Genomic DNA, 26,069 nt, shown 5'->3' on the forward strand with positions numbered 1-26,069 from the left:
TCCTTACACCTGCAACGAATACAATAATTATGCTTGCGTATCCTCTGTGGTACAGTGGTATTTACTCTTGGATCTGAAGAGAGTCAAGCGTTAACATAGTGGCAGTAACTGAAACGGCCATCGCTAACTGCTGGGGTGGGTTTACAATTCATTTGCTAAGTACACATTCGCCCACATGGCTAATTAATGTGATTAGCGCTGCATTTAGGTATTGCACTGGAGCACACTGGCCTTAATGTTCATCCACAGTGACAAAACCATCAGCGTAGTGAGAAACTGCAAATCAAGCACCTGTCAAGTAGCTGTGTAACAGTGGCACTGACACGGGTGTATGGGGCGCCTTTAGGGCCATAATTCATTCATGTGCGTCATCATTTGATGTTGTGGCAGTTTTAAAGCTCAGAAGAGAAACAGAGAGGGACTGTTTGGATCGCACTGGGCAGGTGTTCCTCATTTACAGGGCGAAACGTGATTTTGGCACAAGCAGCTCAAACAGATGAGCTAAAATGGGAAGAGCCAGTAGGAGGCGCAGGGGGGAGGCGCAGGTGGGAGGCGCAGGTGGGAGGTGCAGGTGGGAGGTGCAGGTGGGAGGTGCAGGTGGGAGCACACCTGTGAGAATGTGCAAGAGCAGCAGGATGTCTACGCTCACCTCAGTTACCTTTATAAGTCTGGGAACCCTGCAGGAAAAAAGTTATAAAAGAATTACTAAACAAACAGACTTCAAACTAACAACCTAGATTTAGAGGTCAGATTTATCTCTGTGGCTGAGACCCAAACACGGATTGGAAGGTAATTACAAAGCTCGGGGGATTTGTAAAAATATGCTCAAAATTCTACATACTAACACATAACCAGAACCTTGTGATCCAAGTAGTTCATCATTTGAAATAACTTCCAATTTTTGTAAACAGTACAATGCAGTTTCAAGAACACTGGGCTAATATGGCAAAATTGTCTGGTTTTTTAAATGTATTCTGGACTAACTGAAGCGTATTTAAACTCATTACAGTCATACAATCTTGAGATAATGAAAGCGTGAACTAGTTTTTTGGCATTATGTATGGAGAGCGTGTTTCAGGTCAGGATCGAGTGCGATCCAAAGCTTGCTTTTGCGTGGGAGTGAATATATGAGAGTTTGATAGTGTGTGAAAAAGAATTTGATATCGGACACATAAGACTCTGATGAGGAGTTTGTGGTTTAACACTGTGTGTATGAGAGTTGGATAGTGTGAAAGAGTCTGTCACAATTTCTGAGTAACTTAATCTACCCGCCTTCAAAATGTTTCAGAGCTAAAGTGTTGTAGGTTCACAGTGGAGCAATGAAACCTTTCTGTGTGGGCTATGAAGATGAAACTCCCCTGATCATCTCGAAAGTGCAGAATCTCTGACTGTCTTGAGCCTCGTAATCTGACTGATATTCTGGGTTCAGGTGTCTCTTTGCTCAGTCACTGATACGCTCCTTTACCTCTACATTTGTGCTAAAAGCAAACATTCACCGACGTGTGAATAAGCTGAGCTGGATTGGTGCTGATACACACACGTTTGCCTCTTGCTCACTGGCCTCTCTCCTTCCCCACTGGAAGATCTCAGCCCACGTGTGATGGTCGTCGTTGGTGATCTGTGGGGTTGGAATGCAGTATTGTTTTGTTTTGTTGTGTTTTTGCTGGGCTTTTCTCCTACTCCAGTGTCATGACATGCTCTGTGTCTGCCGGAGGAGTCCTATAGCCTGTGTGTGTGTGTGAGTGTGTGTGTGAGTGTGTGTGTGAGTGTGTGTGTGAGTGTGTGTGTGAGTGTGTGTGTGAGTGTGTGTGTGAGTGTGTGTGAGTGTGTGTGTGTGAGTGTGAGTGTGTGTGAGTGTGTGTGTGTGTGTGTGTGTGTGTGTGTGTGTGTGTGTGTGTGAGTGAGTGTGAGAGTGCTGTAAAGCCCTTGTCTTGACCTTGGGAAGGCTGGCTTCCTCCAGGGTGCAGTTACGGGTTTCTGAATGTGTGTGTGTGGAGGAGTGTAAGGGAGATTAGTGTCTGATCTGCACACTTTGCATTTCTTTATTGGCTCCTTACTTGATTGGTTGTCTGCATATCCCTCAGGAGCTACAGTTCGCTTCCTTACTTACACACACACACACACACACACACACACACACACACACACACACACACACACACACACAGGGTGATGTATCACGTGTATCAAATGTAAAGACTAGAACCTGCAGTGTTTTTCCTGCATCTTTTTCTGTCTCTCTCTTCCAGATGACCTGTTGACATTGTTACCATGGATTCAGGATTTTATTTGCTGGTTGCCATGGTTTTACCATAATATTGCAGTGGTCTCTTGTCCTTGCTTTTTGTGTGCAAATATCTGTGATACTTAAAGACTGAATGGGTTTAAGACACAGACATTTTGCTTCAACACAGACATAAATTAGTCAGATTTTGTTAAGCAAGTAAACTAACTAACATGTAGGCTTGAATGTGTGTGTGTGTGTGTGTGTGTGTGTGTGTGTGTGTGTGTGTGTGTGTGTGTGTGTGTGTGTGTGTGTGTGTGTGTGTGTGTGTGTGTGTTGTGATTATTTTTGTTTAAGTCTATACAGCCAGGTGTGTAAGATGCAACAAAACAAGAATGGGTATAACACACACACACACACACACACACACACACACACACACACACACACACACACACACACACGCTTTAAAGAGTTTTTTAATTTGCTCTCACTGAGCCTTTGCAATGCTGCCCCATAACTCTTAAGAACAGCACCCCCAACTGGCTGTATCCAGAAATGTCAGGAACAAAATGAAAATGCAAATAAACTGCAAGAGGATGGGACATGTAAATCGTTTTTACTCAATACTAGATTCTGATTAAAAGGTTGGTTAGTTTATTTTAACTGTAGATTTTTGACACATGAAATGTACAGAACATGTACAGAATTTAACATTTAAGCAATTCAAATATTCAAGTAAGCATACATGCAAAATATCTTAATTTCATTCAGTCTTCAAAATATTTTAATGAATGTTAGAAATCTTGTCTGAGATACATTTTGTGCACAAGCACAGAAAATGGATCTTTTTTGCACTGATTACAAGTTCCCCCTCTCTCTATCTGTATCTCTTTCTCTCATCTCTCATCTCTCTCCCTCTCCCTGTCACTCTTTCTTTCTCTCTCTCTCTCCCTCTCGCTCTCTCTGTATCTCTTTCCTCTCTCTCCCTTCCTCTTTCCTCTTTCTTTCTCTTCCCTCTCTCCTCTCCCTCTCTCCCCTCTCAGCCTCCCTCCCCATCTATCTCTCTGTCTCTCTCCACCATCTCTCTGTCTTTCCCTCCTTTCTCCTCTCTCTCTTCCCCTCTCCTTCCTCTTCATCTCCCCCCCCCCTCTCAATTCAATTCAAGGTGCTTTATTAGCATGACAAATAATGCTACATTTGTATCGCCAAAGCCTGACTTACACTACTAATAACACTGAACACTGAACAGATAACAGTTGAGCTCACAGCTCTAAATACTGCACATCCTAATGTCTCTCTTTCTCTACTGTTCTCCCTCTCTGTCTCAATCTCTCTCCAGGTTTCTCATTGTCCTGGGGTGTCTGATTTTGGCGATTCTAACAACATTTAAAGAGTATGAGCATGACTCGGCCCACTGGTTGGTGGTTCTGGTAAGGGTGTGTGTGTGTGTGTGTGTGTGTGTGTGCCTATGTATTCACTAAGTGATTATTCTCCGCACAGTAACATTGAGCTGGTAGCCGTTTATTAGGCACAGCAGTGTTACAGTGTCACTGCAGTCTTAAGAGTAGACTAATGAAGTGGCTGGTGAGCTTATACTGGAGTTATTACTCTGAGTGGTTATTTCCCAGTGGAAGTTTGTTAGGAGATGACTTCATATAAACCCCATTAGTGTGTGCTGGGAAACAGACACACGAAAAAGCAGTAATATAGCCAGTCAGAGGAAGTCCCACAAACACACACACACACACACACACGCACACGCACAGGCACACACAACATAAAGGCAAACAGACCTGTGTGTGGGATGAAAATAAAAAAAGGTGTTAAAGTGTGAAAAAGTGTTTAACTGAATGTGTAAAGATACTTTAATGAATCTGTCTATATCCCTGTAGGAGACGTTTACCATCTTTATATTCGGGACCGAATTTGTGTTGAGGATTTGGGCAGCAGGATGCTGTTGCAGATACAAGGGCTGGAGAGGGCGGCTCAAATTCGCCCGCAAACCACTGTGCATTCTGGGTAAGTGTCTCTCTCTGACAAGCGCACACACACACACACGCATACACACTCGGCCTCTTGTCCAGTTGAATACAGGTGTGTTGTGTGTTTGTGTAGATATCTTCGTTCTGATCGCGTCTGTGCCGGTGGTGGCGTTGGGGAACCAGGGCAACGTGTTGGCCACGTCACTGCGCAGTCTGCGCTTCCTGCAGATACTGCGCATGCTGCGAATGGACCGGCGGGGAGGCACCTGGAAACTGCTGGGGTCGGCCATATACGCCCACAGCAAGGTCAGCACACACACACACAGATACACACACACACACACACACACACACACACACACACACACACACACACACACACACACACACACACACACTCATACCACACATTCAAAAAGTGTTCCATTAAAGCAAAGCACACCAGCACTGCAAAGGCTTTGTGTGCTCATGTAACATGTTTTGTGTGTGTGTGTGTGTGTGTGTGTGTGTGTGTGTGTGTGTGTGTGTGTGTGTGTGTGTGTGTGTGTGTGTGTGTGTGTAGGAGCTGATCACTGCCTGGTACATCGGTTTCCTTTCTCTGATCTTGGCCTCCTTCCTCGTCTACCTGGTCGAGAAGGACGTTGAGTTGATAGACAAGGATCGACCGACTCCCAGTCCCGAGCAGGACTTTGACACATATGCAGACGCACTGTGGTGGGGGCTGGTGAGACTTCATAAATGCACATATAACGGCACAAGAAGCAGCCAGCATGAACACAAGTGTACTAATAAATGATTACACACAGTACCAGTACCTACAGATTTTAGGTCAAACACAAAGACACACTAAAATAAATCCTCACACACTAATAACACGGATTTCCAAACATCACAGAAACACTTCCTGCAAGAAGACAGACTAATCAATTACTGTGTCTCAGGCCGATCAATTCTTGGAAGCTTCTTGGTGTTAGCATACATGAACTAGAACGCTAATACTGCTTCATCAAGTAGCTTATTTTAGGCCAAAGTACAGGCTACTGAATTCTGGAACGACCGGTGTGGATGGAGACGCTAACAGGACTCGTGTGGTATGTGTGTGTTTGTTGGAGGGGGGTTTTCACATGACTCAGCGATATATACTCTGTGTCAGATCACGCTGACGACCATCGGCTATGGCGATAAGACACCAAAGACGTGGGCGGGACGCCTGCTCGCCGGGACCTTCGCTTTGATCGGCGTCTCGTTCTTCGCCCTGCCAGCTGTAAGTGCACCTGCTGTTCTGTCTCTGTGTGTGGCAGCGAGACGCAGGGTGATCTCGCGTGGGACTCGTCCGCTAAATGTTATATTCACAGATCAGTGGAATTCAACATAACCCGCTAAAATGTTTTTGAGAGGTGTTTAATATAAGCTTAATATAAGAAGTGTCTGTGTTACAACACAGACTTGAATGATGATGAGGTAAGTTTTGATAGCTAATGAAATAAACACAATAACTAGACAAGATTAGACAAGACTATTAAAGCTTTGCTGATTTTCTTGTAGCTTTCATCCTTCTTGTGTAAAGACAATATATTTGTGTGCCAATTCTCTTCTATATGGTGCCATTCCTGACAGCATGAAATGGGGTGGAGGTTTTCTTTGTTATGTTACAACCTTTTCTAGTCTGTCTGCTGGACACCTGTTTAATGAACAATTAGACTCACCTGTGGTTGAACTCTTGTCATTTAGAATAAATTTGTTAGGAAAATTATAATTTTTTTGATTGGGCAAATTAACAGATCTTGTTTGCAATCATTGGCACACATTTGTGGGAGTATTTTAGAGTATAGAAAATGTAAATGTTTTCTGACAAATTTGTTGGTGTGTACTTATTTATGCTGAGCACTATATATGTGCATGTCTGCATGTGTGTGTGTGTGTGTGTGTGTGTGTGTGTGTGTGTGTGTGTGTGTGTGTGTGTGTGTGTGTGTGTGTGCATCCCAGAAGTAATAAACGTTCCTACTCTGAATTTAGTGTTGCATCAACGAGGTCTTCAAGTGGAACCTCTGTTTACCCTAGTAAGGTACTCCTTCAAATGGAAACCCATGTGTTTGCTATAATGGGAACAACCTGCCTTCCAGTTCTTGAAGGATGTAGTTGAAACTGTTTTTTTGAAAAGCATAGCGTCAACACCATTGACTTCTTGCCATTCAAGACAGTGTTATTTACTGCAGCCCATAAATCAAGTTGCTGTGCTTCTCTTTCCATTGACATGTTGTTTCATAAGTCTGAGTGGCTAATAGTCCATGACAGCCTTATGTCATCTGCATACCTTAAACTACGATTGTCCTGAGACCAGAGACACTCTCTGGACATGTATGCCTCCTTGTAGGACACCTGGTTTAATATCTTTCTAAACATGTCATTAGCGACAACTCTCTGTGTCTTCTCCCTGTAATGTAACTGTTAAACTTTAAAGGACGGAAGCCATGGACATAATGTGTGTAGCTAGGCACTGCATTCATTTTGCATGGTCACATTGATCAAAAGCCTTTGAAATGTCAGCTAGGAAGATTCAAACCATTATTGAATAGCAAGTGACTGTCTGAGTAAACCATGTAGGAGCTGCTTTGAGGAGAGGGTTATTTGTACTATTGCCTAGTAACTATTACCAGTGGTATTTGTGATTTCTGCACTAAATTCTATTCAAGCTTTCGAAGGTATTAATTCCAAGGTATTAAGATCCTCCAGTCATTCGTTTGGGTTGAGTTTGGGGTCTTTGGGATTGGACAGATGTTTACTCATTAAGTAGAATGCCCAAAAAATAGAGCCAATTCATCAAATGAGGGAGAACTGGTGCTGGATCATTTGCAGGCTGTTTACAGAGCCAACGGGGGCGATGCCATCTGGATCATCAGCTTCCCTAGGATGAAATCTCACGAGATAATGAATTGTCTGTCCAATACCACACAGTTCTCCTTAACCACCAGACTTGGGGATTGAAAAGCAACCCATGTTTCTTAATGTTCAAGTCTTAATGTTTTTGGGACCTGGTCTATACAAGATTGATATAGAAATTTCAACCTGGCTTGGTGAAGAGTTGAAGTACTGGGCTATTTGTATTTAAGGTTTCTGAGGTTGGTGTATATGACGAAGGGATGTAGAGTCCAAATCAGGAAAGAAGCTCCCAGCACCGTGGTTTCTCTCAACAGGTTTGAGATTCTTTGAATAGGATACAAGTGGTAAACATTTGTGTTGGTTTCCTTGCATCTGGGACAGTACAGGCCTGACTCCCTCCTCAAGGGTGTTATCCTGAACCACAAAGGGTTTAGGCAAGTCAAAATGAACGAGCAGACGTCAAGTGACATTTGAGGTCAGTGATTGTCCCTCCCAGCCAACAGCCTGGAGAGCTTTCTACGGGAGCATTTGAAGGCAAATGAGGTGTTTAAATTCCTGTTCAACCGTTGGTATAATTTGGCAAATACCAAAAATTGCTGCAGTCTGTCTCCTCTACAGTCTGTGGAAGAGGCCACACCAGTGCCATCTGTGCTCTGCAGGCCTCCATATGTTCGCCACCTGAAGATAAAACATGACTTAGGCAGAAAATATAGTTGAGGTGAAAATGTAGTTAGCTGAAAGCCTTAACAAATGTGCTTCATTAGCTTTGCTGAATAGATGAGCAAATCATCCATATAGAGATTGATGAACTTGCAGAATTTGTCATGGAGGATCTTATTGACTAAATATGAGTGGATCATTAGAAAAGCCAAACAGCATACATAGAACATACATAGAACATACATAGATCTGTTCACTATTCCAGACATAGAACTCCTGCTATTGCTGGATCTGCATTTGTGTTGCACAAAGATGTCCTCCTAAATAACAAAGTCTAAACAATACAATTAAAGACAATAATGGACAGGATTTGATAAGAATCAGGCCATGCAAGGGTAGTGGGTACAAGTGTGATTGAAACAAGAAGCAGGTGTTTGTCATGGGGTGTGGGCAGAGGGAAAACTTGGGACAACATGTAAGTCTTTTATAGTTGATAAAAGCCTTAGAAATCACTGACTGAAATGACTGTAATTGTTTTTCTTTAGTCATCACTAACTGGTCTTTAGTCTGGTCATGGATTAATTGGTTGTCAGTGTCCTAGCACTCTGGTCCAGAAATCTGTTTGGTAAATGTTGTTGGGCATCATTTGTTTCGTTCTCTCTTTGATTGATTAATTGTGTCTACAAAGGATCATTAATTCAAACGTTTGATTGATTGTGCCTGTAGGGAATCCTGGGGTCTGGTTTGGCTTTGAAAGTTCAGGAGCAGCACAGGCAGAAACACTTTGAGAAACGGAGACACCCTGCAGCTGGACTTATTCAGGTTAACCCATAACCCAGTACAGCACTCTAGCACCCTACATGTGTTTAAACACGTCTCTCACGGTAACCCCCTCAACCAGTCAAAGACTGTGCTGTTAACATGTTAGCCAGTCATGCACTACACAATAAACCTCTCAGACAATCACACACTCTTAGATGTGATCTATTGAATCTTTTATACACCACACAACTCACCTAATCAGCTAAAGCAATAAATTCAGTTGTTTAAAGAGTAACAGCAATCTTATTTTAAAAACAAGAAGACATTTCTCTGGTGTCTCCACATGTATACTGCCCATCTACAGTCTGCGCTTGCTAGTGACATTGCTCTGTTTGATTGTAGTCTGCCTGGCGGTACTATGCCACTAATCCACTCAGAGAAGATCTCATTGCGACATGGAGGTTTTATGAAACTGTGATCTCATTGCCATGTTTCAGGTACATTAGTTCTGCATACACATGCATGGGCACACACACACACATACACACACACACACACACACACACTCACACACAAGCAAACGTGATTAGGCCATTTCTTTTTGATTATTTAATTCACTTTAGTTCCATATTCATATGGTATTACTTAGGTAGTGCTGGTTTTGCTTGCCATTTATAGTTTGAAAGTTCTAACATCTCATGCCTTTGTTTGCCATTGTGGTCATTTATGTCAGACTCACTTACTTGTGTTGCAGTTTATTTTGCATGTGAAGTTCCATCTGCACTTCTACCAGAAGTTTAGAATGAGGCATTGTGTGTGTGTGTGTGTGTGTGTGTGTGTGTGTGTGTGTGTGTGTGTGTGTGTGTGTGTGTGTGTGTGTGTGTGGCGTGTGTGCGTGCGTGCGTGCGTGTATGTGTGGCGTGTGTGCGTGTGTGTGTGTGTGTGTGTGTGTGTGTGTGGCGTGTGTGCGTGCGTGTGTGTGTGTGTGCGTGCGCATGGGCAAGCATGTGTATGTATATATTTAGCATGAATAGATACATGTGCTTATATATTGGTGTGTAATGTATTATAAGTGATTATAAGTGTACAGTTAGTTGCCTGCTTACCTGATGAGCTTGTTTTCTTTTTTTGCTTTAAAGGAAAGACAATCTGGAAGGAATTGCTAGGTAAGATTCCTCTTTCTTTCCATCTCTCTCTCTCTCAGTTCCTCCTGTTATAGTTGATATTAAGTGTGAAATGAATGGGTCTGTGTAATGTGTTTCTTTAAATAACTCTAAATACATTCTGCCATTATTCTCATACAGTGGGAGTAATAGCCAGCACTGTGTGTGTGTGTCTGTGTGTGTGTGTGTGTGTGTGTGTGTGTGTGTGTGTGTGTGTGTGTGTGTATGCCATCTCTCTCCATAATGAACAGAGCCATTCCAGTGTGCAGACATTAGCTCTGTATGAAATATTACTGAAACTATTAGGAAAGAGACGGTTATGGACTTTTGAAAAATGATGGTGTCAGCTCAGAGAGAATATGCATGTGTGCATGTGTGTGTGTGTGTGTGTTAGTATCAGAGGTCTGTGAGATATCAATAGTTGTATAAAGGGTGTGAAAGATAAGGTGAGAGTTCTTCTTGCATAGATCTATGTACAGTATGTGTGTGTGTTTGTGTGTGTTTGTGTGTGTGTGTGTGTGTGTGTGTGTGTGTGTGTGTGTGTGTGTGTGTGTGTGTGTGTGTGTGTGTGTGTGTGTGTGTGTGCTTGACTTTAATGATTATGAGGAAGGGATTTCATATAGCAAATGCCCTTGACGTGGACACTGACCGAACATTACATATATTAAGAGTAGTAAATTGAGTGAAATGGGCATTGGAGAAAGAGAGAGAGAGAGAGAGAGAGAGAGAGAGAGGGGGGGTGAGTGAGAGTGAGTGAGTGAGAGAGAAAGAGAGAGAGAGGGGGGGGGGGTGAGTGAGAGTGAGTGAGTGAGAGAGAAAGAGAGAGAGAGAGGGGGGGGGGTGAGTGAGAGTGAGTGAGTGAGAGAGAAAGAGAGAGAGAGAGAGAGAGAGAGAGAGAGAGAGAGAGAGAGTGAGAGTGAGTGAAGTTGAGTTCAGCTTGGACGAACTGCTTCACCCTTGTCCTACAATCCATGTTCACTCAAAGATCAAGTTACTACTCTGTCTCTGTTGCACACACACACACACACACACACACACACACACACACACACACACACACACACACACACACACAGCTGAGAGGTAACTTGTAGATAACTGACATTATCCTCATCCAAATGACATTTCTTTCAATTATCATCATTCATTACTTTATGTCTTCAAACCTTTAATGAATTCATTTGATGATTTTTAAAACGTAGTTCCACATCAGTATGGCCAATGAGCTGCACACACATACATGTGCACACACACAACACACGCAAACTGGCAAACAGGAGCATCAAAGACCAACATTTGTCTATAGTTGAATCAAGCTCCGTGAGAAGTGACTGCATGTAATTTTTGAGAATGTGTGTGTGTGTGTGTGTGTGTGTGTGTGTGTGTATGTGGGTGTGTGGGAAAGTGTTGTCTGTAACTGCATGGTAATCAGTTGTAATTCTGTCCCTCCTGTCTCAAAGAACCGTCTCTGTCTCCTTAAAGCGTCTCTCACCAGCGCAATCTCCTGCCTTTCACTGTACTCAGGAGAGAGCTCTGGCCACTGGTGTGTGAGTGTGTGTGTGTGTAAGTGGGAGTGTGTGCGTGTGTGTGTGTGTGTGTGTGTGTGTGTGTGTGCTCGAGGGTCCGTCCAGAGGGACTGGCTGCTACAGAATGCCCTGTGTTGTTCTGGGTATTGTTAAGAGAAGAGTTTCTGGTTTCTGCTGTAGGCAGAGTCAGTGTGTGAGTGCATGTGTGTCTGAGTGGTGTACCAAAGGATTAAAGTTGACTTTTTAAAGGTCTTGGAAACCATTACAGTAAACTACTTTGGCTAATCTCTGGGCCTAGATGTCTGCAACAGAACTAATCACATTACAGACCCATAGTTCCAGCGACCATTTTTTCTTGAAAGGTTTAAAGTTTAAAGAAATGAAAAGGCAGTAAGCATTTGTTCTTCATTGCAGTTGTTCAGATGTCTGCATATGTGGTGCAGGCACAGTACAACATGGTTATTGTAATTCCAGTCCTCATCTTCAGGTTAGGACTAGGAATCATCCTCTAAACTCCACAGGGCAGATTGTGTTTGTGGGAATAATATGGGTTGGGTTAGACTTGGACATCCATTCTACATCGCATTACTGTGCACTTTAAATCTGGCATTTCCACCATAACTCTTCAGCAAACAGACCAGTCACTTTGCTCTGTCCACTTGGGTCCAAGCTTTTATGTGAAAAGTGGAAAAGCCTACATTTTGGAGAAAAGGAAACCAACCACCCAGATATCAAAATAAAAAACGTGAGTTTTAATGTTTGGAGGAGGTGGAGAAGTTAATGGTATACGCAGAATAGCGTATCCTAGAAAAGGCTACAGTTTGTAGCCTGTACACAGAAGACCAGGGTAGAGTGGATGTACAGTTCAGAAATGTAAAGAAATTCAAAGTGCTTTTTAGAGCACTCTTTCCGATGTGTTCTTCTCCTCTTTTACATCTGTTCTCTTTGCTCTTTCTTCCCATCCTCCCCCGCTCTGTCGTGGAGGGCGGCCGCCTGTTCTGGGGGATTAAACAGCGTGTGTGTCACTCTGTCTGTCTCAGCCAGAAACTGACGCTGTTGGAGCGCGTGCGCCTGCCCACCCCACGCCCGTCCTCTGTCAGGGGACGCTTCATGATGCCCTCTGTGGGGAACCCGGCCTCCGGAGCAGGGACTTGTGGGCCAGCGGAGGCCATCGAGGAGAGCCCATCTAAAGAGGCAAAACCGGCCGGCTTCTCCAACAGGGAGAGGTTTAGGACTGCATTCAGGATGAAGGCGTACGCTCTGAGACAGAGTTCAGAGGGTACACACACACACACACACACACACACACACACACACACACACACACACACACACACACACACACACACACACACACACAAGTATGTTCACTTTAACATTTTGTATATATTTATGTAAGTTTGACATTGGGCTTTGGATTACTAGATATTATTTTGTTGATATTAACGCTATACCACAAACACGGCTACATGATGATGATGACGATGATGTACAAACACACACACATTGTTACTCTAGAGCTCTGGAAACATTTAGTCTCGCAAAGGTTACATCTTTTGTGCATACTGATTCAGTAGTGTCCAAAAGGTGTGTTACTCTGTTTCAACTTTCGTCCCTGTAACAAAGTAGTCTACAACATCATAAATTCTAAAGTAATTAATAGCTAATTAGAATTAGTAGTTTACATTTTAAGCATGGGTAATTACAGATTTATTTAAAATAGATTACAAACATCTAAACCAATGCTTTGCATAAATTTCTACATTATCCATTTTAAACAATGTGCAAAAAATTTAGAAATTAGAAAAGTGGTAAAATTCTTAAAAACATGATAAAAGATAAAAACATGACTACAGATTGAAGTTACTCTATATTGCCAAAAATATTTGCTCACCTTCATTGACTCACATATGAGCTTAAGTGACATCCCATCCCTAATACATAGGGTTCAATATGACGTTGGTCCACCCTTTGCAGCTAGAACAGCTTCAACTCTTTAGGGAAGGCTACAAGGTTTAGGAGTGTCTACAAGGTTTAGGAGTGTGTTCATGAGGATTTTTGACCATTCTTCCAGAAGCGCATTTGTGAGGTCATATGCTGATTTTGGACGAGAAAGCCTGCCTCTCAGTCTCTGCTTTAATTCACCACAAAGGTGTTCTATCAGATTGAGGTCAGGACTCTGTGCAGGCCAGTCAAGTTCATCCACACCAGACTCTGCCATCCATGTCTTTATGGACCTTGCTTTGTGCACTGGTGCACAGTTATGTTGGAAGAGGAAGGGGCCAGCTCCAAACTGGTCCCACAAATTTGGGAATTGTACTAAATGTCTTGGTATGATGAAGAATTTAGAGTTCCTTTCACTGGAACTAAGGGGCCAAGCCCAGCTCCTGAAAAACAACCCCACACCATAACCCCCCCTCCACCAAACTTTACACTTGGCACAATGCAGTCAGACAAGTACCGTTCTCCTGGCAACCGCCAAACCCAGACTCGTCCATCAGATTGCCAGATGGAGAAGCGTGATTCGTTACTCCAGAGAACATGCCTCTACTGCTCTAGAGTCCAGTGTTTGTGTGTTTTACACCACTGCATCCAACACTTTGCATTGCACTTGGTGATGTATGGCTTGGATGCAGCTGCTCGACCATGGAAACCCATTCCATGAAGCTCTCTGCACACTGTTCTCGAGCTAATCTGAAGCCCACATGAAGTTTGGATGTCTGTAGTGATTGACTCTGCAGAAAGTTGGTGACCTCTTCACACTATGCGCTTCAGCATCCGCTGACCCCGCTCCATCAGCTTACGTGTCCTACCACTTCATGGCTGAGTTGCTGTTGTTCCCAAACACTTTGATTTTCTTAATACATCTGACGGTTGACTGTGGAATATTTAGGAGCGAGAAAATTTCACGGCTGGATTTGTTGCACAGGTGGCATCCTATCACAGTTCCACGCTGGAATTCACTAAGCTCCTGAGAGCGACCCATTCTTTCACAAATGTTTGTAAAAACAGTCTGCATGCCTACGTGCTTGGTTTTATACACCTGTGGCCATAGAAGTCAATGGAACACCTGATTCCGATAATTTGAATGGGTGAGCGAAAACTTTTGCCAATATAGTGTATGGTTGGTATCACTTTCATTGCTCAGAGATAACCGGTATAGTGAGCCTCCTTGACTTGTAAAATCAACTGGTAGGCGCTCCATGCACTATAGACATGTGTGTGTTTGCCCTGGTTCAGCTTATGAAGGACCTAATTGGATGGTAAGCCAAATCCACTATATGAGAGATGAATAATCACTGAAATACAAGTCTGGGACTGTGGGCCCACTATAATTTAGTTTGCAGTGTGGAAATATATACACATTTATTTCTGATTGGTGGTAAAGGGGCTCTAAATGGAACCACACATATCAGTTACTGGTGATGTGGTTCTTCTTTATAGATGCCGGTGGCCTGACAGACCCCACCCCCGAGGAGAAAGGCTTCCCTCCTGACATCCTGATGGAGGATATGATTCCTACTCTCAAACTCGTCATCAGAGCAGTGCGGTAAACATACACATATGCAGACACACACACCGACACACACATACACACACACACACACACACACACACACACATATACACACACACAAACACACTCAGGATCACAAGAAGGACACACATGTCTTTGAGTGATCGCTGTACTATCTGTTAACCTGGGCTTATGTCCCATAGGGACTGAGTGCTCTCTCCACCCAGCTGAGCCCAGCACTGGTGCTGGAGCTGATGAGATGTGCGTCCTGTGCTGTAATAAAGGCTGAGCCTCATGATTTAAGGCCATGAATCTCCCAGGCTCCGCCCTCCACCATTATAAGTCACTGCCCTGACAGGCCATTTAGAACATACACTCTTCATGTTAGAATGTGGCCACACACACACGCACACACACACATAGAAACACTATGTCCTCATTCCTTACTCTCTCTTACACGCACACACATTTGAAAATAATCCTTCTTTTATACACACAATTTCTGACTTTGCCAAAATATAGTAAACATTCCCAAATATTCACATTTATTCACACGCCAGCCTTGCTCCATACACACACAGTATTCCTACTCCTTCCTCTCATTCCTCATCCCCCAAGAGTCACACTGGAAAGTGCTGACTGCTTAAAATAGCCCTTATAACATCTGTCACATTATAGGTCTGGTGTTATTAACCTTTAACTACCAGATGAGAGAAATTGTGCTCAGCATATCAACAGGGTTACAGGGAATTACAAGTTACAAAACTTAAAACCATTTCAGAATATTTTTCAGGTCAGTTTAAAACACTTCAGCACATTATGAAAATATCAGGTTATGCACAGTAAATGATGATAATTTCAATATAATATGTGCTACTTGCTTTGCTTTTACTTAATTCGTTCTCGTAATGACATGGTGTAAATTTAAAATCATTCACTGCATTCATCACTTGACATGAAAATGAATTGCAGTGTCAAATATTGCATGGCCTACACAGAACATGTGTGTCCGTGTGTGTGACAGAATTCTGATGTTCCTGCTGAATAAAAAGCATTTTAAGGAGACACTCAGGCCGTATGACGTGAAGGATGTGATTGAGCAGTACTCAGCCGGACACCTGGACATGCTCTGCAGAATCAAATATCTCCAGACACGGTAACACACACAAACACTCAGAGTCTACATAGGCTCTATACATAGACCTACGGTTGAACTTTGGTTTGGTTTGTCTCTGCAGGCTAGATCTCATTCTTGCCCCTGATCCACCGCTGACTCCAAAACACAAGAAGACACAGAAACCACCTTTCTCTTATTCCACCCAACAGTCTCCCAAGTAAGAGCACAAGCCAACACGTATCAACTCAAAATGTTTGTCAAGTCTTTACTAACAGAGAAGATGATGTGTAATAAATCATTTATTAACTGTTAAAATATTATTTGCATATGTAAAAGGCTGCAATATGCAAATGAACCTTCTGGCTAATCACATTCGTACTGTGCTGTGTGTGTATACTGATCAATCTGTCATGTTCCAGATGTTCAGTCCTTCGGTGTTCTAGCATTAACACAGTCCAACCATATACAACCATATAATATAATCATATCGGAGGTTCTCCAGTTTTATAAACATATTTCAAATCCACTATTTAGGAAAAATGCATTCCTTATTAGGCTGGCTTCATTTTTTATTTACATCTCTGTGAAAGTACATTCTAATTGGCTTTATATTGACACATAAAAACAAATTAGCTAATGTTAGGCTAATTTTCAAAGAGGCAGATATATTTACCTAGTCAGCTTATTTCGAATCACATCTTGTGGGGGGGCAGATGGGTCCAGTGAAAATCATGGGGTGTCACACTGAAGGCCATATAACATAGAGGAATTTCAGGTACGTAAGTCAATAAAATGTAAAGACACTATATTATAGCACCTGAACAACTGCGTACTGTTTACTTCCTTATAGGAATCATTAATTAGCCATTCAATCCCAATTCTAATTTTAATGTATTACCACTAAATTAAAGGTGTAATGGGCAGAACTTGCATTTTCATTAAATCTATACAAGCCAGTTACACAGAATGTAACTACAGAAAAGAAATACAGTTAATATCTGAGCATTAACACAGTCAAAATAGTCTTCTTCTTAATAAGAAGCTCTTGGCGTTGTTCAGGATGACAGTCGAGCATCGCAGCAACGTTGAAGTGTGAACTACTGGTTCAATCCCATTCAATCCCAACGTTGAAGTGTGAACTACTGGTTCAATCCCATTCAATCCCAATGTTGAAGTGTGAACTACTGGTTCAATCCCATTCAATCCCAGCGTTGAAGTGTGAACTACTGGTTCAATCCCATTCAATCCCAATGTTGAAGTGTGAACTACTGGTTCAATCCCATTCAATCCCAACGTTGAAGTGTGAACTACTGGTTCAATCCCATTCACTCCCAATGTTGAAGTGTGAACTACTGGTTCAATCCCATTCCAGGTTCAAGGCAAAACTTTGTATTATATACATGAAATAGAAGCTGTAGCTGTGTCCCATTGCAGTACCCATAATCAGCACCCTCGTATACTACATCTCTTTATCTGTAACATTTTACACCATCATACAGAAGGCTTTGTACATGTCATGATTTCATGTTTCCTTTAATAGCTGGAAATTTGGACATTTGCTAACGTGGCTAAACTGAATGGTACCTTAGTAATGTTGAGCCTATACAGTTGTGATCAAATTTATTCAACCCCCAATGCTGCGAAGGGTTTTATGGAATTCAGTGCACATTTGTAATTGTGTTCATAATGAAATCTTACAAGGACTTGTTAAAGAACTAAATGCAACTAAGATAGCATCAATTTTTTTTGTCATAAAGTATTAAATGGCCTTTTTGTGATTTCTTCATTGACACAATTATTCAACCCCTTTACGACTACCACTCCTAAGAACAGAGGTTCATTCCAGTGTTTTCCATCAGGTATTGAAAACATCTGTGGATGTCAACGAGCAGCAATCAAGCATGATAAGCACCAATTAGGCAGATTTAAAAGGACTGTGATACTCAGCTCCTTCTAGACATCTACTGGTGTGTTTCCAAGCATGGTGAAGGCAAGAGAATGGTCCCAGAAGACAAGAGAAGAGGTTATTGCTCTTCACAAGAATGGCAATGGATATAAAAAGAATGCGAAGTTGTTAAATATTCCAAGAGACACTATCGGAAGTATCATTCGCAAGTTCAAGTTAAAGGGCACAGTGGAAACGTTACCTGGTCGTGGCAGAAAGAAGATCCTGACCGCGACTGCTGTGCGCTACCTGAAGCGTAATGTGGAGAAAAATCCCCGCGTGACTGCTAAGGAACTGAAAAAAGACCTGTCAGATGTGGGCACTGAAGTTTCAGCTCAGACAATAAGGCGCGCACTGCATAACGAAGACCTCCATGCCAGAACGCCCAGACGCACCCCCTTGCTGACTCCAAAGAACAAGAAAAGTCGACTGCAGTATGCCAAAAGTCATGTGGACAAGCCACAAAGGTTTTGGAACAGTGTATTGTGGTCAGATGAAACTAAATTAGAACTGTTTGGGACAATGGACCAGCGCTATGTTTGGAGAAGGAAGAACCAGGCTTATGAACAAAAAAACACCTTGCCTACTGTGAAGCATGGCGGGGGGTGAATTATGCTTTGGGGCTGTTTTGCTTCTAATGGTACAGGAAAGCTTCAACGTGTGCAGGGTACCATGAATTCCCTTCAGTACCAGGAGATCTTGGAGGAAAATGTGATGGAGTCAGTCACAAACCTGCGGCTTGGGAGACGTTGGACCTTCCAACAGGACAATGATCCGAAGCACACATCCAAGTCCACTAGAGCATGGTTGAACATGAAAGGCTGGAACATTCTAGAGTGGCCATTGCAATCACCAGACTTAAATCCAATTGAGAACCTCTGGTGGGACCTAAAGAAGGCAGTTGCAGTGCGCAAGCCTAAGAAGGTGACTGAACTGGAGGCTTTTGCCCATGAAGAATGGGCTAAGATACCCATAGGTCGCTGCAAGACACTTGTGTCAAGCTATGCTTCACGCTTGAAAGCTGTCATAACTGGAAAAGGATGTTGTACTAAGTACTAAAAAATAATGTCACTAGGGGGTTGAATAAAACTGATAATGATGTGAGCACAGTAAAGACATTTGTGGTTATTCCATCATAAATATTATGTTATGTTTGTCTAATTTATAAGTGCCTCTTTGATATAATTGTAAATAAGATGACTGAAATGATCAAAATCAATGTCAAACTGGCCAAAACACTTTATTTCAGTGGGGGTTGAATAAATTTGATCACAACTGTATTTGGAACATGAAATGAATATAGGTTTGATGTTGGCTGAACAGTTTGCTGTAGCCAGTATTTATGTCAAGATAAGTAACTTATGTTAACTAGATTAAATTTGGCATTTTTTTTGGCTGATTAAGCAGCCAAAGTACTTCTACATCATTATGAGCTCTCAGCAGATTTCTGAAATATTAATAGCACTCTGGCTTAAATAACTGACATATTCTCATCTATCTCCTGCTCTTCAATAATCATCCAGCCATTTGGCTCAGCACACCGGGTCATGAGAGGATGATTGATGGGTAAACATTTGTGCCAGCTTCCCGCATGGTTATTTACCACACCTTGCACAGTTTGAAGTTCCCTTTGAACTGAACCTTTTCACTTGCTATGGTTTGAAATCTCACTTAAAATGTGCAAATTCCTTGTGTAGTCCACTTCACGGGGAATTACTAGAGTGACTGGAATGCACTTTGTGAGAAAAGTCAAAGTCAAAGTCAAATTTATTTATATAGCGTTTTTTTACAACACATTATCACAAAGCAGCTTTACAGTAACATTCGCAAAATTAAATCCTTAAAGAGAGATCTGTAATATGATGAATACAACACAGCAACAACAATTACACACCTAGAAAAGCAATATATTATTACTATATTATTACAAGATTATTTTGTCATTTCATCTCTTATCGCTGAGTTGAGCCAAATGAGTCACTGAGGAGTTCAGAATGAGACTCATCACGAGACCAGTCACACTGTGCAGCTTAGGTCACACCAATGCAAATTATTATAACAAAATTACACTTTCTTTTAACAAAAATGATATGCAGTTCAGCTTTAAATAATTAGCATAAGTAAAAGAGGCATCTCTGCATCTTCAGCTGTGCTGGTATTTCCATATGCACCATGCTGCCTTTCAGCAGATATCATTAAATGAAGAAATTATCTGAACATTTGAGTCAGAATATTTACATGAGGCAAATGCATCATGAGTATATTGAATATTACCTGAATATAGCTGCAACTGCTCTTAGCCATATAAAAATAATGGTGGAAATACTTATACTCAAGATGTATATAAAACATAAGACACATTTCATTTGCATATTATTGTGTAAGTACATCCATCCTGTCATGATATTACAGCCCATCCATGTGCAATACAGAGCGTTTTTTCTTATAGTAAACAGGACCAGTGATATTTACAGTTTGACAGTGCAATGCAATGGCACAGGTTTAAATGCAAGAATCTAAAATTATCCAAATCGCTCCCCTAATTAAACCATTACCATAATCCAACAATAATGATGTGATTGATCTAATTATATTACATTTATCATAATTGTGAATCTTAATAAGCTTTGATTTGAGTCTAAATGAAGTAAACGTGTGATCCTAAAACAGCTTCAGATTGTGACTGTAATCCTGAAATAGCTGTCATGCTATATTAACCCAGAAGCTCTTTCCTATTGCTCAGGTTTGCCAATTGTTCAGAGGAGGTTTACTAAAATCAAAGTCTCTCTCTCCTCTCTCTCTCTCGCACTCTCTCTCTTTCTCTCTCTCTCTCTTCATCTCCTCTCTTCCTCCTTCTCTCACCCCACCACCTCCTCTTCCTCTCCCTCTTTGTCGAAGGCATGAGTCTTATCTGGCTAAACCAGGCATGCCAGATGCTGAGGACCAAAGCATGATGAGTCGGTTCCTGCGTGTGGAGAGACAGGTAGCGGATTACGCATGGCCCCGCCTCCCACGGCTTTCAGCCTCCACCCACTGTACACTCTGCAGGGCTTTTTTCAGCCATGGGTAGAAGGTTTCTTTTTTAGGAAGGTAGTTTAAAATAAATAAAATGTCCTTTTATTTATGGTAATTTTTCTTTTAAAGTAGTGATTTAAAAAAAGATTTAATGCTTTTAAGCACATTTTTGTCTCGAATTACTTTTTTAATTTTACTCATTCCTTTTTACATTTTACATTATTATTAAGCTAAATTTTTATTTACATTCAAGTAAACTTCTTAGAAAGACCATTTTATTTTTCTGACACAGTTATCTTTTCAGAAGCAGTTATACTACTTAAACAAGATCATGCGTATTTGGTTACAAATATTTTAGCTTTTTTTTTCTGGTAAGGGTACATACACTCACCGGCTACTTTATTAGGTACACCTTGCTAGTACCGGGTTGGACCCCCTTTTGCCTTCAGAACTGCCTTAATCCTCCGTGGCATAGATTCAACAAGGTACTGGAAACATTCCTCAAAGAGTCTCACCACAGAGTTGCTGCAGATTTGTCGGCTGCACATCCATGATGCGAATCTCCCGTTCCACCACATCCCAAAGGTGATCTATTGGATTGAGATCTGGTAACTGGGGAGGCCATTGAACTCATTGTCGTGTTCAAGAAACCAGTCTGAGATGATTTGCGCTTTATGACATGGCGTGTTATCCTGCTGGAAGCAGCCATCAGAAGATGGGTACACTGTGGTCATTAAGGGATGGACATGGTCAGCAACAATACTCAGGTAGGCTGTGGTATTGACACGATGCTCAATTGGTACTAATTGGCCCAAAGTGTCCCAGGAAAATATCCCCCACACCATTGCACCACCACCACCAGCCTGATCCGTTGATACAAGGCAGGATGGATCCACGCTTTCATGTTGTTGACACCAAATTCTGACTCTACCATCCAAATGTCGCAGCAGAAATCGAGACTCATCAGACCAGGCAATGTTTTTCCAATCTTCTATTGTCCAATTTTGGTGAGCCTATGAGCCTATAGCCTCAGTGTCTTGTTCTTAGCTGACAGGAGTGGCACGTGATGTGGTCTTCAGCTGCTGTAGCCCATCTGCCTCAAGGTTTAACGTGTTGTGTGTTCACAGATGCTCTTCTGCATTCCTCAGTTGTAACGGTTTTTTAAGTTACTGTTGCTGTTCTATCAGTTCAAACCAGTCTGGCCGTTCTCCTGCGACCTCTGGCATCAACAAGCCATTTGCGCCCACAGAACTGCTGCTCACTGGATATTTTCTCTTTTTCTGACCATTCTCTGTAAACCCTAGAGATGGTTGTGCGTGAAAATCCCAGTAGATCAGCAGTTTCTGAAATACTCAGACCAGCCCGTGTGGCACCAACAACCATGCCACATTCAAAGTCACTTAAATCACCTTTCATCCCCATTCTGAAGCTCGGAATGAGCTGCAGCAGATCGTCTTGGCCATGTCTACATGCCTAAATGCATCGAGTTGCTGCCATGTGATTGGCTGATTCTACATTTGCGTTAATGAGCAGTTGGTCAGGTGCTCCTAATAAAGCGACCGGTGAGTGTATATATTGCTTGAGTTTTTTTTTTTTTGTGTCACTTCTGCCAAAGCTTTGTTGCTATGGTTACAGGTGAAAGACATGGAGAAGAAGCTCGACTTCCTGGTGGACATGCACATGCAGCACGACCCGACGGGTCCAGCCCACGTCACCATGGAGTGTGGTGACCCCACGGTTACAGTCAGTGTCGCGGGAGATCGAGTGTTCTGCCATTACGCTCCACCCCTGCACTACACGCCCTACTATACGCCATCGCACGCACATTCAAACACACACTCTCAGTCCAACCCTGCCAGACCCACTGTCCTCCCCATAAGTCCACTGCCAAGCCACTCCCCTTCCTCTCACCTGGACCTATCAGAACAGCTGTGTGCGGGCCAGAGGGTGGGCACACCACTGTCACTGTTGTCTGTCACACACGAGGAGCTAGAGCGCTCACCCAGTGGGTTCAGCATCTCCACAGAGAGAGAGGACGCGAGGGGGTCAGGGGTCACGGCAGGGTCAAGCTGGGGTCGTGAGCGCCGGTATTTGGCTGAAGGAGAGACAGACACGGACACGGACCCCTTCACACCTAGTGGACCGGTGCCATTATCCTCCACAGGAGACGGATTTCCCATGGAGGAAGCATGGACCACACCACCCTGAAAACACACACACACACACACACACACACACACACATTTTCAAATTAACCAACACACGCAAAAACATCCATCACAAAATGGTTCTAGCACGTGTACACATAGACACAAGCACACACAGACACGTCATAACTTCATAACGAAATATAAATATATCAGTAATGCGCTTTATCGCTGCAAAGCAAACTGCATGGGATGCATGCATGTTATCTTTTCGTCTTTAGTGTAGACACCGCACAGGAGCATACCAAGGAGGGAGTCTACCGAACGGAAAGTTCTGAGGAAAAAAAAATGCTATGCCATTTTTGTACACTTATTTTTATATTTAAAATCATCTTCTAGCTTTTTTCATATGCATGGACTGCATGACACTCATCTATAGAGCAGCTATCAGTAATGACGTCTCCTCTTCTTTGCACTTATTGTGTGTTCTGGATCATTTTTGGATTTGGGTTTCAGTGATAATTGAACTAACTGTCTCTCTTGTTCATTTGCAGTTGTATTGCAGTGTTTGTTTTGATCCATGGCAGTTTTATTAAGCACTTTTGATTTGGGCTTGATTTTTGCTCTGATACAGTTTTTGTAAGTAGAGAGTTTCTGACTGATACAGAGAGCATGTCCAAAATCACATCTTGATTATTACCAAGTGCACTTCCTTGGACACCACAGAGTACACTTACATACTGGGGTGTGGCCAGAGGTGCCATGTAGAAAGGCCACAGGACCAAACCATCCCAGCAATGCTGCTCTGTCCAATCAGGAACTGTTCTATGACTTTACCACATGGCTTCAGCCAAGACTGTCACAATTGGAGATCTGTCCTGAATCTCTGCTGTGATTGGACTTTACAGATTATAAACTGCCAGCCTAGAGAATGTTCTGTAACAGCACCATAAACATCTTTGTAACTACAGCCTCACAGTTCATTTAAATCAAACCATACTTTGAGTGTGATAATATTTTGGCTTTTGACTCTAGTCTAGCATAAACATTATTTTGTACTTAACAGGTTTACAATAACCAGTCTATAACAAACTATTTACTATAAGAAAACTGTAGATTAGTGAGAGCAAAGAATTTGTAGAGGTCTTCCAAAAAAAACCCTTAAATCATCATGTTAAAAGATTCACAAATTTTACACAAATACAGCAAAGTTATCAATAATAATAACTAAGTATTGATTTGTGTGTGTCTCATGTAGTCTGTAATGGGATTTTGAGATTAATAGGACTTTGCAGAATGCCGATGTGATTGATCATGTACTTTTGAAGTCTCCCTATAAATGTTTTGACAATCACATGATTTGTTATTAGAATTCAACCAACCAGACGTCAGGTAATGGCAAAAAGCAAGAAATTTGCAGTTCTAAATTTATAAATGTTTTAAATATTATTCTTTTGGTTTATTAGTCATTTGGTTTAAAGGTGAAGGTTATATTTCATGGGTATGTGGCTAATGAGATGACTAATTGTGGCCCTCCAATACTAAACAGTCCACTGACCTTATCTGACTATTGACTGAAATTTCCAACACAAGAAGACATGCCGCCTCTTAATAAACTGAATATGATAAATAAGAAATAATTAAAATTAATATTATGACCTCATTGGAAAATATTATGGATGTTAGTGCTTTGCATAGACTCTGAGAGTTTGCCTTTAGCAGTCTGTGTCCTAATGCCAATCTATACAGAATATGAAATGTAAATTACATAATGCTTGTCAGAAGTCATGTGACTTCCTTCTTTAATGAATCTTTACCAATCTGACATTTCCAGGGGTATTAATCTACTCAAAGAAAAAAAGGAAGTTGTAATGATGCAGCATATTCACGCTCTGTTACGTGTGGTTCAATAATGACTTCATTCCTCTTCCGCAGAGCCCTCTCTAACTCTCTTTTTCTTTCTTAAGGAGCACTTTTTTGGCATAAGGACAAGGTTCTTGTGTTGAGATTGTTATAGTATATAATGTGTGTGTGAGTGTGTGTGTGCCACGGATGATGTTAATGCGTATACATTGGCCATATTCATGTACTGTAAACTCACAGACAACCTGTCATCACTGACTAATGACTGCTATTCATTATTTGTGCCTTGCCATTTTGGAGTACAGCTTCCTCTTGGTTACTTTTGGTTTCTGATTAAATTAGCCATTCATCCATTTACTCTGTAGGAATTTAACCAATTATTTGTTTTTGTAGTTCCCAGTATATCACAAATTAGTTATGATTTAAGACGATTTCACACTAGTGGCCTTTTGAGCTCTGTATCACTATATATATATATATATATATATATATATATATATATATATATATATATATATATATATATATATATATATATATTTCATTCCAGTTTTTTGAACAATAAACCTTTTATTTTTATTCTAGTCTAGACCAGTTTCTATTATGATTTACTGAAATAATATGCAAATGTTACTCTTAACTTAATTTTTTATGTTATATTGCACCTGTTGTTAATAAAGATATATGAAACTAAAACTTTGACAAAATGACTTTCCCTTTGGTGAAGAGTTTGATATGACAGGGTGTAGATTTGTATGGGAGCGGGGCTAAACTACACCCTCTCATTCTCGACTTCATATAAGGGATCCTGTGTGGATCTGGTCTGAAGATGTCTGACTTCAACTTATTGCTCATGAAACCAAAGCACTCTTGATTTGGATTGGCAGAGCATATGTGGACAAAATTGGGTTAACATATGCATCATAAGATGCATCTGGGCCTGTAAAATGCCATAATGTTTAGATTGGTCATTATACCAATTGTGGAAAGACATAATCCATTATAGGGACCTATATGAGATGGCAAGAATTCATCCTTAACCATATGTGACAAAGCAGACAATGTGTGTTCTGCATACATAAATATATATAACAGCACACAGAATGTCTTCTTACTTTGTTTCAATACTTTCCTTTATAAGTCCAACTACTACATTTAAACATCCACTTCTGCACATTGTTACTTTTTACCGAAAATATAACAAATATGTGGCTTCATAGTTAAAGAGCGACATATACTGGCATTCAAGAGCGGTAGAGGTACTG

At 41.6% G+C, this 26,069-nt stretch overlaps 1 protein-coding gene across 4 annotated transcripts in view; it reads left to right on the forward strand.

The window, feature by feature from the left end:
• Positions 1-25,252, forward strand: part of kcnq3 (potassium voltage-gated channel, KQT-like subfamily, member 3) — a 52,810-nt gene extending 27,558 nt beyond the window's left edge. For all 4 annotated transcript variants that reach the window (XM_076981634.1, XM_076981636.1, XM_076981637.1 and 1 more), the window contains exons 3-16: positions 3,567-3,657; positions 4,120-4,246; positions 4,343-4,515; positions 4,772-4,933; positions 5,363-5,473; positions 8,476-8,571; positions 8,914-9,008; positions 9,651-9,677; positions 12,241-12,479; positions 14,645-14,750; positions 15,742-15,873; positions 15,956-16,051; positions 20,678-20,762; positions 22,430-25,252. In XM_076981634.1, the coding sequence (XP_076837749.1) occupies positions 3,567-3,657; positions 4,120-4,246; positions 4,343-4,515; positions 4,772-4,933; positions 5,363-5,473; positions 8,476-8,571; positions 8,914-9,008; positions 9,651-9,677; positions 12,241-12,479; positions 14,645-14,750; positions 15,742-15,873; positions 15,956-16,051; positions 20,678-20,762; positions 22,430-23,002 (2,113 nt within the window). In that variant the 3' untranslated portion in view covers positions 23,003-25,252. The remainder of the gene's footprint in view (positions 1-3,566; positions 3,658-4,119; positions 4,247-4,342; positions 4,516-4,771; positions 4,934-5,362; positions 5,474-8,475; positions 8,572-8,913; positions 9,009-9,650; positions 9,678-12,240; positions 12,480-14,644; positions 14,751-15,741; positions 15,874-15,955; positions 16,052-20,677; positions 20,763-22,429) is intronic.
• Positions 25,253-26,069: the final 817 nt, after the last annotated feature.

This window comes from Brachyhypopomus gauderio, chromosome 19 (assembly GCF_052324685.1).
Source record: "Brachyhypopomus gauderio isolate BG-103 chromosome 19, BGAUD_0.2, whole genome shotgun sequence".
NCBI classification, from domain to species: domain Eukaryota; kingdom Metazoa; phylum Chordata; class Actinopteri; order Gymnotiformes; family Hypopomidae; genus Brachyhypopomus; species Brachyhypopomus gauderio.